Source organism: Theobroma cacao, chromosome 3 (assembly GCF_053813885.1).
Source record: "Theobroma cacao isolate CCN51 chromosome 3, ASM5381388v1, whole genome shotgun sequence".
NCBI lineage: Eukaryota > Viridiplantae > Streptophyta > Magnoliopsida > Malvales > Malvaceae > Theobroma > Theobroma cacao.
In genome coordinates this window covers 2,093,617-2,110,854 of record NC_142641.1, presented here as the reverse complement: position 1 = coordinate 2,110,854, position 17,238 = coordinate 2,093,617, and the positions used below count along the sequence as shown (strand labels likewise).

General features: G+C 32.3%; 2 protein-coding genes across 4 annotated transcripts; one reads left to right on the top strand and one right to left on the bottom strand.

Moving 5' to 3' along the window:
* Positions 1 to 2,960: 2,960 nt before the first annotated feature.
* LOC18604062 (Pentatricopeptide repeat (PPR) superfamily protein) lies at positions 2,961 to 6,222 on the bottom strand. 2 transcript variants are annotated; one of them, XM_018116921.2, is made up of 6 exons: positions 5,926 to 6,222; positions 5,709 to 5,827; positions 5,303 to 5,482; positions 4,995 to 5,051; positions 4,403 to 4,467; positions 2,961 to 3,443 (listed from the first exon to the last, which is right to left on the bottom strand). In XM_018116921.2, exons 1-6 carry the CDS (start codon positions 6,055 to 6,057, stop codon positions 3,400 to 3,402), a joined length of 597 nt encoding a protein of 198 aa, XP_017972410.2. In that variant the 5' UTR covers positions 6,058 to 6,222; the 3' UTR covers positions 2,961 to 3,399. The 2 variants fall into 2 exon arrangements, with proteins under 2 accessions (XP_017972410.2, XP_007036444.3); XM_007036382.3 differs by having other exon boundaries at positions 2,961 to 3,378.
* A 949-nt stretch (positions 6,223 to 7,171) lies between these two features.
* On the top strand, positions 7,172 to 17,073 carry HDA15 (histone deacetylase 15). 2 transcript variants are annotated; one of them, XM_007036377.3, is made up of 18 exons: positions 7,172 to 7,312; positions 8,286 to 8,556; positions 8,673 to 8,852; positions 8,985 to 9,099; positions 10,524 to 10,600; positions 11,041 to 11,116; positions 11,264 to 11,328; positions 11,454 to 11,509; positions 12,243 to 12,366; positions 12,485 to 12,610; positions 12,705 to 12,755; positions 13,100 to 13,168; positions 14,314 to 14,422; positions 15,325 to 15,404; positions 15,798 to 15,880; positions 15,970 to 16,015; positions 16,394 to 16,565; positions 16,770 to 17,073. In XM_007036377.3, the coding sequence occupies exons 2-18, from the start codon at positions 8,350 to 8,352 to the stop codon at positions 16,874 to 16,876; spliced, it is 1,743 nt and encodes a 580-aa protein (XP_007036439.1). In that variant the 5' UTR covers positions 7,172 to 7,312; positions 8,286 to 8,349; the 3' UTR covers positions 16,877 to 17,073. The 2 variants fall into 2 exon arrangements, with proteins under 2 accessions (XP_007036439.1, XP_088660502.1); XM_088804376.1 differs by having other exon boundaries at positions 7,243 to 7,336.
* Positions 17,074 to 17,238: the final 165 nt, after the last annotated feature.

Below are 17,238 nucleotides of genomic sequence, written 5' to 3'. Positions count from 1 at the left end.
AAAAATATGATATTTGGCATAATACTTAAAAAAAGTCTATGAACTATTTAAAAAAAATTAAATAATTGTTTATTCTTTTATTATATTCAATCAAGTTTTTGTATTTTTATTTTGAACTAGATAAATCCTTAAAATCAATTATTGATTAATTATTCTTAATCAAAATATCATTTGTCATTCTATATCACATGATGTTAACATGCCATAATAGATGATGATATAGTATACTAATGTGATATGATGATATAATCATGAGATATTTTTTTCCTAATGTCAGCGTCATGTTAAGGTCAAATGGGTATAAAAATGACTAGTGATATTTTCATTAATAATAATTAGTCAACCGACAATTATAAGTGTCTATTTGATTTAAAATAAAAATATAAAAATTTGATTAACTATAATAAAAGAATAATAACTTATATAAATTTTTTTCATTTGAAAATCTTGAGTTCAAATTATAAAGAGAGAGAGAGCAGAATTTACAGAATAACATATTTATCTCTTTTTATATAAGCTTAAGATTACATACGACCAAAAAAATATTTAATGATATATTTTTAATTTTTTTCATAACTAGTTTAATTTTAATTAATTTTTTGGTAATATTTATATTATGGAGAATAATAATATTAATAATTATTTTCCAAAAAATTAATATCTAGGATAGTTATTTAAAATGCGCAATATTAGAATTTTTATTTCTTTATGCCACTAAAAAGTAAAAGGTGCTAAAAAGAAGATGAAAAATGGGTAAAGAAAAAGCGGAGAATGTGGGATCCAAATCACACGTCGGCAAAAAATAACTAAGAGAACTCAACGTACGAATAAAAGCGCGTGTAGAACAACGACCAATAAACGAGCCACAGAACAGCAAACGCGTGATGCAAAATATTGAGAGCTTATTTGTTTTGCTGTCGAGGATTGTACTCTGTTGGAGGAGAAGTAGTTGCTGTAAACGACATGACAGCAGAGAATAACAACCCCACGTGGAAATCTAATCCTCGGCCCCACAAAAATTGTCTTTGAATCCAAACATGGGTCCCACTTCCCTTGTCCCATTTCATAATCATAATTGAGACCCCCCCCTCCCCTAATCAATATGCTTTGAGTGGCTAATCATAGTCATTTTCATGAGCAAAGACCATCTGTTATTTTTCTCTAATTTTAAAAAATAGTTTTCTCCAATTAATCATATATTCATCTATCGATTTCACAATAATATTATATAAAAGTAACTGATACAAAAACTTTTAAATAATTACTTCGTACAAAAATCAAATCAATGTAAAATTATTAATAAAATCTAAATCTAATTCGATGTAAAAGCATTCAATTTGATTACGATATAACATGATTAATAAAAAAGATGATTGATTTTTATGCAAAAGTAAAGATATTTGTTTTAAAATCGATGTAATTATGCATACATACATGATATCTAAATTGAATTTTCATATTGAATTTTAAACTCTAATCAATTTATATAGATGTCTCTTTTCAAATCATATTATATGTTGGAATTATCATTCTTAATCAACATTCATAGAAGACGGGAATGAACTCCCTCTAATCCTTTTTTGAAGGGAAGAGATTTGCCAGCTGACTTGAATCTTGGATCCCGAGCTTTAATGGCTAAGCTACCTACCAGCCACAACAAAATATAAAAAAAAAAAAAAAAGATTGGTACAGGAGAAATATTGTAATAGCTGAAGGTCTGGATTAGTTTAAATATGATACGATAATTATGTTATCCAATTGAATGAGATAAAATGTTACATATCTTATATCAATAAAAAATAAAATAAATCCTGTTTTTATAAGTAAAGAACTTTCACTTAAAAAAAATAACGAATACATGTCATATATTTTTATTATTCTTTCTTCTTATTACAAGATTTTTCTTTTAAAGTTGATATAACTGTGAAAAATGGCACTCTAATTAACACATTTGTTGGATATAGTACTTTAAGAATACTTGTAGGAAGAAACAAACTACTTGAATCATTTGAAATTAGGGTTTTGAAAAGAGCTAATAAATCCAGAATTTAGATATAGAAATGGATGGTATAGAAAGTGATTTTCCTAATTTACAAGAGGAAATCCTTCCCCCTAGCAACTTATTTTCTAATCTTCTTCTTCCTTTTCCTATATCTCATCTTGGGGAGGGGTTAAGTAGCTGGCTTGGTTGAGTTTGTGCATACCTATAACAGATCATAGCACACCCCCACCAAAAAATTTTTAAAAAAAAGAGAGAATCTTAGCTTTAGATCAGTATAATGACAGTAGGCTCACTATGGCTATGAGAATCAACAAATTGACAACTCAGAAAAAAGAATAGAAGCAAAAGTTAAAAGAGTCAATGTCAACTCAATCAAAGCTTGATTGACCTGTTTTCTCATTAGAAATCATTGTTTGTAAATACTAGGAAATGACATTTGTGTAGTCATACCATACCATAACCTTTACCCTGATAAATTCTATATTAGAGTTAAACAGTTCAATGTATGAGTATCAGTAAGACCATGCCTGGCACAGAGAAAATTGGAACCATGGAAGATGGTCTGCAAAAAAGGAGTAAGCTTGGCAAGAGATTAAAGATGAGACAAATTCTGAAAATTTGCAAATTTTTCTTTTCCTGTTTTTCCTGAAGTTACCTTCTACATGGCTTCATGTAGCCTATGAGGAAGAGGATGATACAGTTAATTAATATACTACTAGTGTTCATTACTTTCTCATTTTTCTACCCTACTTAGCAAAGGGGTACTCTTGTTTTACACTACATCAATTTTTCTTCCCTTACATATATCTATATTTTCTACTAGTATTTTGTTACACCTCTTTTTTACTCTTCCAATCATGTAAAGTATAAATGCTAATAATGAAAACTATAGTCAAGGGGAATAAAGTGTGAAAGTAAAGTCTAAATGCTCAAAAAGGGAAACTACAGTCAAAGGAAAGAGTGTAATGGGTGTATGTACAACTGTGATTGACAAATTATAAGCAAAACTCAAGGATCGAACATAAATACACTGCTCCATCAGAAAATGATGACATTTGGAAGCAATTTCATTCCAAAAGCTATCATTTTGCAAGCTTATATACAATCAGAAGTGAAGGCATTGCTTGAACTAATGCATTAAACATTTTAGAGTGCAAAAAATCTAGTCAGGATTATTCATTATCAAATGACTAGGATAAAATTAATGCCTTCACCTAAGGGAAACTTCCAATTAGCATACCACACTTGAAAATGAATGGAATGTAGGGGTGTTGATGCAGTCTAATACTTTCAGCAGCAAGGAACAAGCATGTTGACAAAACCAAGAGGTTTCAGTCTTCCCAGCACTTCAACAAAATCAGGGAATCCAAGGTTGTCTACAACAGATATAATTTAAATCAACATATCTCTTCTGCAAATATGATGTCAAGGATGTATTGTACTGCAAAGGGAGTTTATAATGAGCAGAAGTTAGAACCAATATGCCCAAACACAATATAATCAAACTGCAAAAGACCAGGGAAGAATACATCGGTAAACCACTGTTCTTTTGACGGACAAAAAACAGGAAGAAGACTGCTAGAAGATAAATAGATAGATTAAGACTCCTAACATTAACCATTGCTAGTATAGTAATCATTGCTAGAATAAGCGAATAATCGCAAATATTGCTAATATAATTTGACACATTCAAGCTACTTTCATATCATTCTGTATGTGCTTCCAGAAAAGACTAAACAGAAATTTTTTTCAATTCAATAACATGAATGTATTAAACTATCTTTTAATCTGAGTATAACTAATATTAATATCCATTAAACTAAATATCTATGAAAGGACTAATGGCTGCTAAGCAATGACCAATGGCTTCACCAGGATCAAGGATTACTTTGATAATCAGGCTCTGCTTCCGAATGCAAAGGAGAAATTGGAATTCTATTGGAGCATGCCAAACAGAAGAAGTGCCTCCTACCATTCTTTCTAAAATCAGTTAAGATGCTTTGAAAACCCTGTTTTCTTTTTCGTTTATGTTTTTTGTAGCATCTTGACAACAAAATACACTTTGATCCAATTCTTGATTCAGTTGTCCATTATCTTGTGTTGTTTACTGGTCTTGGTCACATCAAAGGTGGAATGTGGATTTGCTTTACATGACAGGTTTTAGATGCCTTATCATGCTTTTATGGGAAGTTAACTCAATAACCCAGGAAATCCCAAAGGCAAGACAGAGCAATCTCCACCTATCAGCATCAATATCTCTTAAAAAAATATGATTTTAAGAAAATGGATTATTTTTATAATGAAAAAATCAAATCATTTAATTAATATTCATTAGCAAATCAAGGTAACAAATGCTATGCACATACAAAATAAATCTAGCAAGCTTTATCCACAATGTACCTTCCTCTTTTACTATATTGGGTTGATCAACCAAAAGTTGCTGAAGTGCATGTAGATCACTGGAACTACAACGTCAAGAGAACAAATTATGATCAAAAAGCCTTGGATTGTAGAATGTATTAAAAGCAATTCCATTTTGTTAATAAGTTATATATACTTATTTTAAGAAACCAAGAAGCAATTCTATATGTTTGTGCCAGAAAATGATGAATAAACACAGATTATTACATATCAAAATATAGACAAGCTAAAATAGGCTTATCAGACAAACTAAAATCTCATAAATATAATTGTAGAGATCTATTCCGAAGCACAAAGAAGAAATAAGTTGAAAAGTAGGGGATTTAAAGGACACAAGGCAGATTCCTAGTTTTAAAATCCACCTCCCCCTAAGACACATTTGAAAAGACACCAAAGCAAGCACATGATCAAAATAAAATTTCTGATAGAATCATAGCCATATAATAACATTCATTGAGGCAATTTCAACAACATATTTTGTGTTTCACACAACTCGACACCTAAGCAGGATAAAGGACACAAGGTGAAATTTATTGAGTTTCTAAATTGCAAGATAAGGAGTTTTTCTTACTTTGGTCTCAAGGCAAGCACTGAAAGTGCGGAAACCAGTGATGATTTAAGCAGGTACCTGGCCAACACAAAAAGGGAAATTAGTCATTTAGAATACATATTTTATCTTAACCAAAGTGTTTATCTTAACCAAAGTGTTTATCAACACAGCGCTTGAAACTTCATAAAGTAGAAAGTACAACCCTAATAAATCCACCGAAACATAAACAATCCCCAAAATATTACTTCTATCATACCATCAAAATAAAACAGAAAGCAGTAGATAAAAGCATTTTGTAAAAACTTTTGAAAGATGAAAATGTTCATTACTCAGCAAGGTGCATTTCATGGAGAAGCATAAGCCCATCCATGCAATTTTTCAGAGACGGTTTTACTCCAATTCTCTGCTGCAACTGTTTCCTGTTCATCTGATTAGAACCACCTTGTGCAAGCTGTTTACCGTCACGTTGAAGCTTGTCGAGGGAAAGAACAACAGCACGAAATTCTTCCCTGAAAATCATTTCAGAAACAAAGTTAAAACATAAAGACAATCTCTAGTTCTCAATGTTCATAAGGTTCTAGCTTTGATTGCAATTAAAACTTTGCTTGGTTTTAGCTTTTTCTATTTGTTTTTTTACTTCCCCAAAATTATATTTGATTAAAAGTGAGCAAATGATTGAAATGATTAAAACCCACAACCAAACAGAAACTTAACTGATTAGAGCTAAACACTTACATGGTATTCTTCATTAAGAGTAGAATAGTTTGCAAAGAATCCATCTGCTTTTGCAACACTGCAACTTCAATCCCTTGAACAGAATTTAAACTTGCATAGTTTTTTGAATTTTGAATAACCTAGTCACATAAAAGAATAAAACAAAACATTTTTAACTTTTATTTCAGAAATAAATAAAAGGGAGAGAAATTGAGCGATAGGTGAAGTTAAGTTAGACCTGTAATCTGTCAATGATGGAAGAAGCATTACTAAACTGAGAAATCAATCGAGATTGAAGCTCATCCCATTTACTCAAATCATCTTTAGCTTTTCTGAATTTCTGCTGATATTTCTTTATCATTGCCTCCATGGTGGCAGCCGCTGGCGGCGGAGGCTAGGATGGAGGGAGGGCGGCAGCACTCAGCGAGGGGGTGGCTGGATTTTCGAAGGAGGGTTGTACGAAAGACCGGAACTTGGAAGGGATCAAACAGCAAAATGAAGAAAAAAGAAGGGAAAATATGAAATTAAAAAGAAATTCAATGTTATGTGAGAAAAAAAATTCTAATTGATAAAAAGAGTTAACAACGTTAGTGCCACGTGAGACATTAAATAATATTTAAGGTTTTAATTGATTATAATAATAAGATAAAGGCTCAGAACGGCAAATTTAATTAAATTTAGGGATTAATTTAAATCTTTAAAAAATAAATCATTTAGGTTAGGCACAAAGATCATTTCTATTTTCGGCTCACAAAATTATAGGTAAACATATCAACTAATTGAAGATTAAGTGGGGAAAAACCCACAAATTATAGGCAAAAGATACCAGTTAATTGGAGATTAAGAGAAAAAAATACAAAGAATTAAGGGTTCATTGGCAAATCCATGCAAAAGAGAATGAATTTATATAATAAATGTTATTGACAAAAAAACAAAGAAAAATTTGTCATTATTTTATATTATCATGTCATATTAATATCATGAGACATTAAAATAATTAGTAATTTTTAAATATAATTTATTATAAATATTTATTTAGTTTAAAATAAAAATATAAAAATTTAATTAAACATAATAAGAAAAAAGAATTTATTTAAAAAATTTTAAATAGTTCAAATTTTTTAAGTATTATGCAATATATAGTTGTTGTATTTTTATTTTGATTTATATACTTTTTATGAAATATTAGTAAACTAAAATAAATTAAAAATAATGTATTAGATCAAAAAGTTTATAATTTTGAAAATTAAAAAAAATAAACCATTCATTGAATATCACAGAAAATCAAATATAATCTCAATATATTGAATATTATATATAAATATTTTTTTAGATTTTAAATACATAATATTTCGCGTCTTTCAAATGATACGTGTGATTTCAATTTCCCAAGGGGCAAACTGGAAAAAACTTTTGAACAACCGTGGCCAAAAATAAAATTACAACAAAAGAAGGGCAATAACTTAAATCGAGTAAATTATCAAGGACTTAAATGAAAGAGAAATTCCTCGAAAATCACCAATTGAAAAATATATAAAAAATATGTGTTTTAGTTGTCACCTTCTCTCCTCCCTCAAAAATTCCGAATTTACCTCGCGAGACCCTCCGCGGCTTGCCCTAGCCAGGTAAAAAATGAAAAGAATAAAAGGGTAAATCTTTATTTTATTTTAATTTTCATTCTCTTAATTTGTTTTTGCTTTAATTCATATCTTAGTCTTTGTTTTTCTTTCTATTTAACTTTTTTTTTAAAAAAAATAAGCTGCATACATTTATATATTTATGCATGTTAGGGTTTTCTTCGAGTAATCTCGCCTAGACCCAGACTTCTAGCTTTTATAAAGCATTGGAATTCCCATTTTACGTTTTATTTATTTATTTATTTATTTATTTATTTTTTAAAATTTTGCTTATGAATTACTATGTGGGTTTTGACTTTTTAAGTACATATTTCTTCAAAAAAATTTCTGGGTAGTCTTCGTTTGCTTCACATTTTAATTTTCTCTATTATTTTAATGGGTATGTGTAGATGAAATTATTGTTATGTAGTGTCAGTTTCTTATTTTCTAATTGCAGAGTGGTAATATCAATTTTGACTTAAATTTTTTTTTTTGGCTTTTGCTTTGCATATTTCTTTCAAAAATAAAATGCTTTTTATTTTTTAGTTTATATTTATATATCTATTTAGCTTATGACTTAAATGTAGTTCTTTTTTTTTTTTTTTTTTTTTCATAGTTTTAGCTTGCTCACAGTCTTCATTTTGCTCTTTATGTTAATGGGTATTTGTAGGTTTGATGTGATTTGCAGCCGTCCCTTACTTATGCCAGTTTTTATGTTCTTTAAAAAAATGTAAAATCTTGATTTAATTGTTGCTTTTTCTCTGCATGATATCTTTGAAAAGTAATGTTTTCATTTCTTTTCTCTATTGTTCATTTGTCCAAATATGGAAAACTATTATTTTGTTAATTTTTAGAAATAATTATCCTATTTTGATTCGTGTTTTGAGGTTTCATGTTTTTGTGCTCTTTTGCTGTCTGATTTATTATGTATTAATTAAGGTTGTGTGGTTTTTTTTTTTTTTTTTTTAAATATTACTGGCAGATGATTCGGGTTTAAATGAAGGAATGATTCTGGCCGGAAGTCTCCATCTAACTCTGAAAACAATATGGTTTCTGAAACAGTTCAAGTGAGTTGTGTGACAAATGGGGGGGCTAAGAACAATCAAGGATTTAAAAGAAAACATTTGGGATCTGATGAGAACACCACAGCTTGTTGTCATGATGAAGTGTCTGATGACAAAGGGGATATAGGAACATCTGGCCGAGATACGAGTACCAATATAAATGATGACACACAGCCTGATGGTGTATCTGTAAGCAGAGCACATGAGGAATTCCTTTAATTTCAAGGAATGTAGTTGTTATATAACACTGTTTCTGTGCCATGTTGCTTCTAAAGTGTTGCATTTGCTCTGTGGTTTGTCTGCAGAAAAGGAAGAGGCTCCCAAAAGAATTGACTTTTCAGGATATGTACAACAATCAAGATGCATTTGATGATGACGATGAGGATGACAGTGACTGGGAGCCTGTACAAAAGCACTTAGAGATTTTGAAGTGGTTTTGTACCAACTGCACGATGGTCAACCTTGACGATGTTGTCCACTGTGATGTATGTCTGTATATCTTTTTTCTTGATACTATTAATAATCACCACACATGATTCTGGAATCTTTAATTCTCTTTACAATTGTTTAAGACATTTTTACTGGCTGTATATGACTTAGCAATTTCATCCATGCAGATATGTGGGGAACATAAGGAATCTGGTATCCTAAAACATGGATTTTACGCGTCTCCTTGTTCACCGGAGTTAGACCTTATTCAGGTTGAATCAGAAGCCAGAGAAAGAGACAAAGGTAACTGCACCTGACTTCCTTCTAGGTTTATTCAACATATTTTCATATGTCCCCCCTTGGTTTCTTCTGGCCAAAAGGTTATTGAAGTGCCCATCATACCGATGCCTTCTCTTTTTACCGCCTTTTGGTTTTCTTTCATCAAACTACTAACATAATTTCACTTCTGAATTGATAAACAATTCCCAATCCAGTGCTTAAGTGCTGAGTTCTTGAATCTAGTGTTATTTTGGTGTTTGTTGGCTTTATGATTTCATAATGGTTGTACATGGTGCATTGACATGCATTAATGGCCATTTAATTGTGGTCATATGTCATTACTCAATCATAACTGCTTTGTCCTTGAATGTGACTGCAATATTTTGACCATATTAGTAATAATGCCTCTTGTTATTTCCTTATATGCGATGTAGGTTAACAAAATCATTCTGTTACTTTCTTATGCTGTTAGAGTTCCTAGTATGCATATAATGCAGTATCGTGATGGTCAGAATCAAGGTTATCAAGGACAAAAACAGGATGAAATGGTCATAAAGTGTGGAGCAAGTTTTATTGGCTTTCTTTTTTTCCATAAAAAAATGGATTTAAGATTTCATACTGTAATGTCAAGTTTCTGGAGAATTTAAGGATTGTCTTAAATTTCAATTATAATTAGCTGTATTTAATTTTTAAAATTGTTTCATTTCTAACCTTAATAATTAAGTTATGATGTCATCTGAACCTCTCTTGTCAATTGTGTTGATAGGGTTCTTTTCTATTTTGTTATTTGCTTAGTTATTAACGTATATAAGTATTTACTTTGTATGAAAGTGTTTTTTTGCCAATGTTGTGCTAGTGCTCCTTGCCACCTGTTATAACACTATTAACTGGTAGATAGATTGGGCTAGAAATGTTCTGAGTTACATTTAGTTTAGGTATTTATGTTGAATTTAATTCTGTTTTGTGTTTACCCTAGCAAAAACCAGTCTGGTCAAAATTTTTGCTTGGGTGAAGCCCATCGCTAATGAGATCCTAGCATTGGAAACCTCTTTCTGACGTAAATCATATTAAGTAATCTTTGCAGCAATCCAGTTAGTCCTATACAATTTTTATATGGGTAATATGATTCCAGCATCAGAAACATGCTTGTGAAATTTAAATCATGTTGAGTATTCTTTATAGTTGCTCGCTAGATACTTTTTTCCTCTTTTGGATAAATGTTGCTTGCCAGATGTTAGGCGGATGTGTTCTGATGAAAATTGTGAATTGTTAATATTTATGAGATTTCCAGTTTTGTATATCCTTTTTTATTTTTTATCAGATTTTGAGCACTATACGTTACACTCTTCTACACTATCAAACTCATAGTATTTCCCTTTGTATGATTGGGAGAGACATAATAGATATAAAATTTTGTGATTCAAATCTATTTGTGATTGTTGATGCAGATTTGCGCTTCGAGGCTTCAGCATCAAACTGTTCTACAGCAGTTGGTTTTGATGAGAGAATGTTGCTGCACTCAGAGGTAGGACACTGCTATTCTATATGCTTCCCTTGAATTCCCAACTTGGTTGAGGTTTTTATGGCAGCTTGACACCCTTCCAAACTAATATTAATGTGTAGAAATCGAATATAAATACCAGTTGTGTGGAAGTTTTTGTATTATCCATCTCTTTGTATGCTTGCTACTTTTTGTTGGACTGCTTCTGATTTCTCTCTTAAAGCGGAATAATGTTTTGACCAGGAGTTTTAACTCGCGTTTTTTCAATCCGGGTATCCTTACAACCTTTTTTCTTCCTTTCTTCTTTTATATATATATACCTGGGCTTGGGAAATTCAGTTGTATTATTCTGCAAATTAAATGAATGGTAAGTCTGTGATTGCTGCTCATGTTTTATTACTCTTGTGGGTTTTGTAACTAACTCTTTTTGTACTCTCATATTTGGTGCGTGCTTGGTAGCGTAGGTTGAAATGAAGTCGCATCCGCATCCGGAAAGACCAGATCGTCTCCGAGCTATTGCTGCAAGCCTAGCTGTTGCTGGTATTTCAGTCTTCTTTTTCTTTTTCTTTTGGGTATTAAATTAATATTCAGGGTTTTTATTTGTCTCTTTTATAATTGAATTGTCACTATTTGCTAAGCTTAAATTAACCAAGTTGACAAGCAAATGACAACTTTTAACCTGTGAAGGTATATTTCCTGGCAAGTGCTACCCAATTCCTGCGAGAGAAATCACTCAGGAGGAACTTCGAAGGGTAAAGGCCATTCATTATCTTGGAGGCATATCCTTTGCCTGTTTAAATTTTTTTCTGAAAGTGTTGTTTCTTAGGTTATGATCGAATCTCTGAAGCTTTGTTATTTTATGTATTGGAATCCTTAGGTCCATTCCTTGGAACATATTGAAACTGTTGAACTTACAAGCCAAATTCTTTCCAGGTATATCATTTGTCTTTTCTACTCCGAGTGTATGCATGTGTAGAGTTTTAAAGAGCACTTCTTGGCTTGGCTAAACAAAAGAGATCTTTTCATTCTTCAATTATCTATCCTTTATGAGGTGGCTTGAGAGCACGTGCTTGAGTGGGAATTGGGGAGTAGTTAGGGGTGTCAATGTATTTGTTTTTTGTTAGAAAGGTCTTCTGTCCTTCCTTCTTTCTCCTTTGGGGGTGGGAGATGAGTCCTCACTACCGTAACTAGTGGAAGCATGAAAATTTTCAAGTCCGGAATGTCTCTTTCGATGATATTGTGGTTAGATTTGGAGGGGAGGGGACAAGGAAATTTTTCGTGATGGGTGTTACTATTTTGGTAGCAAAGAGGATCATGTCATTACTGTATTCATGGTTTCAATTCATTCTTATTAGTTGTATTGCAGATTATGATGTTGTGAAGTCCATTTTTTATTGTTAAACGTATACACATTTTGTTCCATATTGTAGATAAATATGATCCATATTTAGTAAAAGATACGATTAACAACAAAAATTACAAGATTATCAGTGACCAGTAGAATTATAAAAATTGGTATCACTTTATTTTTGGGTCTGTTGCAATACACAAACATCACCGTTTGGCCTTTATTGCCTTGATTCTTTTCCAAATGGTCTGTTTGTCTGTAATTATAGACTTTATGATGAAATAGAATCTGCATTGATGGATTATTTTTTACTGGCAGTTATTTTACTCCTGACACATATGCTAATGAGCATTCAGCATATGCTGCTAGACTTGCAGCTGGTTTGTGTGCTAATCTTGCTTCAGCAATATTTTCTGGACGTGTGAGAAATGGTTTTGCTTTGGTATGCATGAGTTTGTTATTCTGTTAACATTTTTAAAGTTTATGACCGATGTGATACTGAACTCACAATGCTTATTGATTGCTTATCTGTTGTTATCTATATATTACTTCTGAGTCAGGTTCGACCTCCCGGCCATCATGCTGGTGTCACACAAGCAATGGGATTCTGCCTCCACAACAATGCAGCAGTTGCTGCATTAGCGGCTCAGGCTGCAGGGGCAAAGAAGGTGCTCATTGTTGATTGGGTAATTTCTTAGACACTTATCTTGCTTAATTTGCTTCTTTTTGTGGGAGATTTCGATGATTTTGAAGTTAGTGGTTCTCTATTGATTAATGCAGGATGTTCATCACGGAAACGGAACCCAAGAGATTTTTGAACAGAATAAATCGGTGAGCTTCCTTGATGATAAAAATTAATTGCAACACATGCATCAACTTTTTAATGCACTACTGATTTCTGTTGAAATAATTTGCTGGGGGAGGTGGGATGGTATTGGCTATCTCTCTTTTGTAATTGGTATTGAGGAAGTTAAAACTGCTTAACATTGTGCTGGCAAAATTCAAATGAAATTTATTTACCTGACCTTGAGGGGTATGTTAAGAAGCATATATGCGCAAGAACTAACCAATCAAATCCTTCCTCTTCTGTTGCATGAAGTTCTGTAATAAAATAGTTCCTGCAGTTTTTATTTTGGATTTAATTTAACATGCAAGTATCTTGTACCTCTTTATAGGTGTTGTACATATCCTTACATAGACATGAAGGAGGAAAATTCTATCCTGGTACTGGGGCAGCTTTTGAGGTACTTGATTAGTAATTTATTTAAATTTTTTTCTTAATTGATCTCAGGTAACTTGTGCGGCTAAGTTTTTCGTTGCTGCACATTGATTTGGAATTTGCCATCTCGCCTTGTAATAGAACAAAGAAGAAAGGGCGATATAACAGTAATAAAGATGGGTTTTTGTTGTAATATTGACAGCTTATTATCTCTCTGGGACTATTGGTGGCTGCCTGATGTGATTTTGGCATTAATATTTGTAATTTATCTGGTCAGATTATTGATCCTTATGTAAATGAAATTCTTCAATTTATCTAATTGGTATTTGTGAATATCAGAAATTTATCCAGATTAAGATAAGCCACGCCTTGTTGGTGCTGTAGTATTCTTATCCGCATCAGGTGCTTAGGAGCACAATTGGATGGATGTTATGTTAAAGTCATGATGCTAGCAAATAGATGTTAAATATGGATTAGAATTGAGTTATGAAAATTTTTATTGATGTTCATATGAAGAATCCTTCTGCTATCATAAATTCTCACCTTTTTAGTAAGCTGGCAATGTGGGATGAAACAAAATAGTCTGTTGCTTAGCTCTTTCAGGTGTTAGGAGAGGTCTCTAAGGTGCCTAAGCAAGTGCATTGACACTAAGAAGGTGGCATCTTTTTGTTTTTTATCATCCTCCTTCTGGAGTCAAATCAAAATGATGTATACTTGCAGCTGTAGATGTAGATTATACGGACTCTTAAAAAAAAGAATATTCCATGAGGTCTGACTACTGTGCTTGGTTCACACTTCATTCGATTGATAACCTTGCTGCTTCTAGTTGTTTGTTCTGCAGTCATGATGCATACACCTTGCAGCATTACCCCAGCCAGATGCATCTTAGACACTCATTTTCATAAAAGTTTGGCTGCCTAACTCAATTCTTTACCTTTGGGTATTTGACTCAATGTATTGGCAGGCATTGCTTCCATCAATATTTATTTTCACCTTCTGTGTCTTTCAAGTCGCTTGTCCTGTGTCTGGTTATACATACATACATATATATATTGTCAAATCTGTTTGTATTTTGAAGGCTGCAGTTTTATATGGTTTATTCATCTATTATGTATCTTGGGCTATAATTAATGCTCCTTTTTTATTTCCTTTTTCAATTTAATTCTCTAGGTTGGTTCCAAGGGTGCAGAAGGATATTGTGTGAATATTCCATGGAGTCGTGGAGGAGTTGGAGATAATGATTATATTTTTGCATTTCAACATGTTGTGCTTCCAATAGGTTGTTATTTCTCATTGTTGAGTAAATCTTTGCATTTCAACTGTAATTTGGAAGATGAATATGGGATAGCATAATAAAATTTAAGTGCATTAACTAACTAGTATACACAATAGTGAGTCACTCTGTGCTCCAATGCTGGGTCAATGGTGGCCAACAACTTATATAGCTGACCAAGGAACCTTTTTGGTTTACGGTGTCATAATATATAATGTAGTATTGTTGTTGCTGTTTAGAAATATGATGGCCTGTGCTGAAGTGTCTTAACATATATCCATCTTTACCAGATTCAAATGTTTAATTAGAACAAAAGGTCTTGAATTTTTTCCAAGCATGATTTGGGCTACATTAATCTTGTTGTATCATTTTGTATTTATTTATGCCAATGTATAGTATTTGGATTATGTTGATGGAATTTTAAAGTGTGGAGCTAATGTGCTAGAGCTGCTAATGGTGGTGTATTTCAAAGCCTGGATATTTAAGAATGAGAGCAATTATATGCTTTGTGAACGTGTTAGCAATGTGTTGTGTTGGGAAAGAATCCTTAAAAGTTATAGAGAAACAAACTGTTAAGATGAAATGAATAATAGGCAATGTTATGCTTTATTAGTTGTAAATGGTTTCTACAAGTTGCTTGCTACAGCTTATTGATTTACTTTATTTAAGTGAGAAATTAGGACTTCTATCTCAATGGCGCATTTCTTATTGCTTGAACCAATCAACAGAAGTGTTTGTATTGTTGCATGTTTTTATAATGCAGCTGAGGATTTGTTATGTTTCTTGAGTTTGTGTCTTTAATCTCATTTATAGATATTGATTCTAGGATCCTATTCTATATCTGTATCTGCATTCTTGGCCATCATTTCTTAATCTTACAACCTGCATTTGTTAACACCTAATTGCAGCTTCCAAGTTTTCTCCTGATTTTACCATCATATCAGCAGGATTTGATGCTGCTCGTGGTGATCCTTTAGGATGCTGTGATGTAAGTTTATTTCCACATTGTATAACATATGTATACATTTTGTGATTTAATCAAGAAAATCTTCCTGACCAAAAAAAAAAAAAAAAGAAAAGAAAATCAAGAGAACTTTTGAGAGAGCTATATTATTACGTCTAGGGTATGTTTTTATGAAAACATATGATTGGCTGCATTTGGAGGATATGTCTGCCCTTGCTGTCGGGTTTCCATTCAGTTGTCTTATGCCCTTGTAACTGATTATTTGAAATTCAATGCCTAAATGTTATTAACTCATCAAATGGAGTAAATAAATATTTTGGTTCATTTCGTTAGTATTTCAAAAATTTTAATTTTGTAACATGTTTTCTTCCCTTCTTTTTCTTGCATTGCATAATGACAGTAGTTTTGTCATTGTAGGTGACTCCTGCTGGTTATGCGCAAATGACACACATGTTGAGTGCCCTCTCTGGGGGAAGGTTGCTAGTTATACTTGAGGGCGGGTTTGTGGTTTACTCTCTGCTGTTTGGTACCATCAAGATTATCATTTAATTTGGCTTTTCATTCAATTTTTTTTTTTTCATTTTGGCAGCTACAACCTCCGTTCAATATCATCTTCTGCTACTGCAGTGATTAAGGTAAATGCACATAGGAGTAGAGATCCAAGTTATATTGGTGCAGTTGGTTTTGTAAGAATGAACTACATAAAAGTTACAAAGCCATATAGTACTTGCTATTGTGTAACTTGATCCTATTCTATTTGTATATACTAGTATTAGTTTTGTATACTCGATGTATGTATACATAGTCAGACAAGACAAATGCACATGCATATGCATTAATTTTGATATGTTAACCACTGCACTTTATTTCAATTCATAATGCTATGTTATTTTTTGTGGGGTACAAGAGGGAGCATTGTGGCTCAAATCTATGGTCTCTACCCAAATTCGACCTACCCTTGGTGTAATGCAATATGTTCTGACATGGCTTTTTTTTTTTTCCAATAAAAAAAGGTACTGTTGGGTGAAAGTTCTGGGTATGAACCGGAGAATATTGTTCCTTCTAAATCTGGTCTGCATACAGTGTTGGAAGTCCTGAAGATTCAGATGAAGTACTGGCCTCCACTAAGTTCAAGCTATGAAAAATTGCAGTCACAGTGGGGGATGTATTCTATGGAGAACAAAAGTAAGAAAACTCCTTCCCAACTTTCTTTTACAGTCTAGGTGTTAATATAGTTGATTCATTTTCTATCGACCCGACGTTTCAATCTAAAAACATGCATGCTCGGGTGCAGCGGTGCAAAGAGGTTTCATCTGTGTGTGTTCGAATTATTGTTAGCATGGGAGTTTCAAACTTCTCATGTGGTTTCTTTTGGGGTTTGTTTTGCAGAAAAACAAGTTAAGAAGAGAAGGCTATTTGAGCCACCCCTGTGGTGGAGGTGGGGAAGAAAACAGTTATTGTACCATATCCTTACAGGGCATTTCCATCTAAAATGAAAGAGTGGGTGTTGGAAAATTTTGGGATTTCATCATCCTCATCCCCTTCTTTATGGTGTAATTTTTGTTCATCCCAGTCAGGACACAAGATACATTCCGGATAGGTTTTACCCATGTCTGAATTGTTTTAATGTGATTGATGATGATGTGCGCCTCTTTTGACCTGCAGTTTCCTTCAAATATGATCTTTTGACGAAGTAGCTGTTTGCTGAATCTGTAGGAAGAAAATAAATAAGAACACTCAAGTCTTCCCTCAAAGGATTCAAATTTTATAAATATTTGATTAAATTTTTGAATTCGAATATTTTAGATATTATCAATTAATATTTAATTTAAAAGGTTTTAATTAATTTATATGTATA

Bases quoted from the DNA above. Each gene is read 5' to 3' on its own strand.
- LOC18604062 (XM_007036382.3), bottom strand. From the start codon at position 6,057: ATGGAGGCAATGATAAAGAAATATCAGCAGAAATTCAGAAAAGCTAAA. The intron at 5,828-5,925 runs GTCTAACTTAAC...TTATGTGACTAG, and splicing joins CCATCATTGACAGATTACAG to GTTATTCAAAATTCAAAAAA. The intron at 4,468-4,994 runs GTAAGAAAAACT...TTGACGTTGTAG, and splicing joins GTGCTTGCCTTGAGACCAAA to TTCCAGTGATCTACATGCAC.
- HDA15 (XM_007036377.3), top strand. From the start codon at position 8,350: ATGGTTTCTGAAACAGTTCAAGTGAGTTGTGTGACAAATGGGGGGGCT. The intron at 12,367-12,484 runs GTATGCATGAGT...CTTCTGAGTCAG, and splicing joins TGAGAAATGGTTTTGCTTTG to GTTCGACCTCCCGGCCATCA. The intron at 14,423-15,324 runs GTTGTTATTTCT...ACCTAATTGCAG, and splicing joins ACATGTTGTGCTTCCAATAG to CTTCCAAGTTTTCTCCTGAT.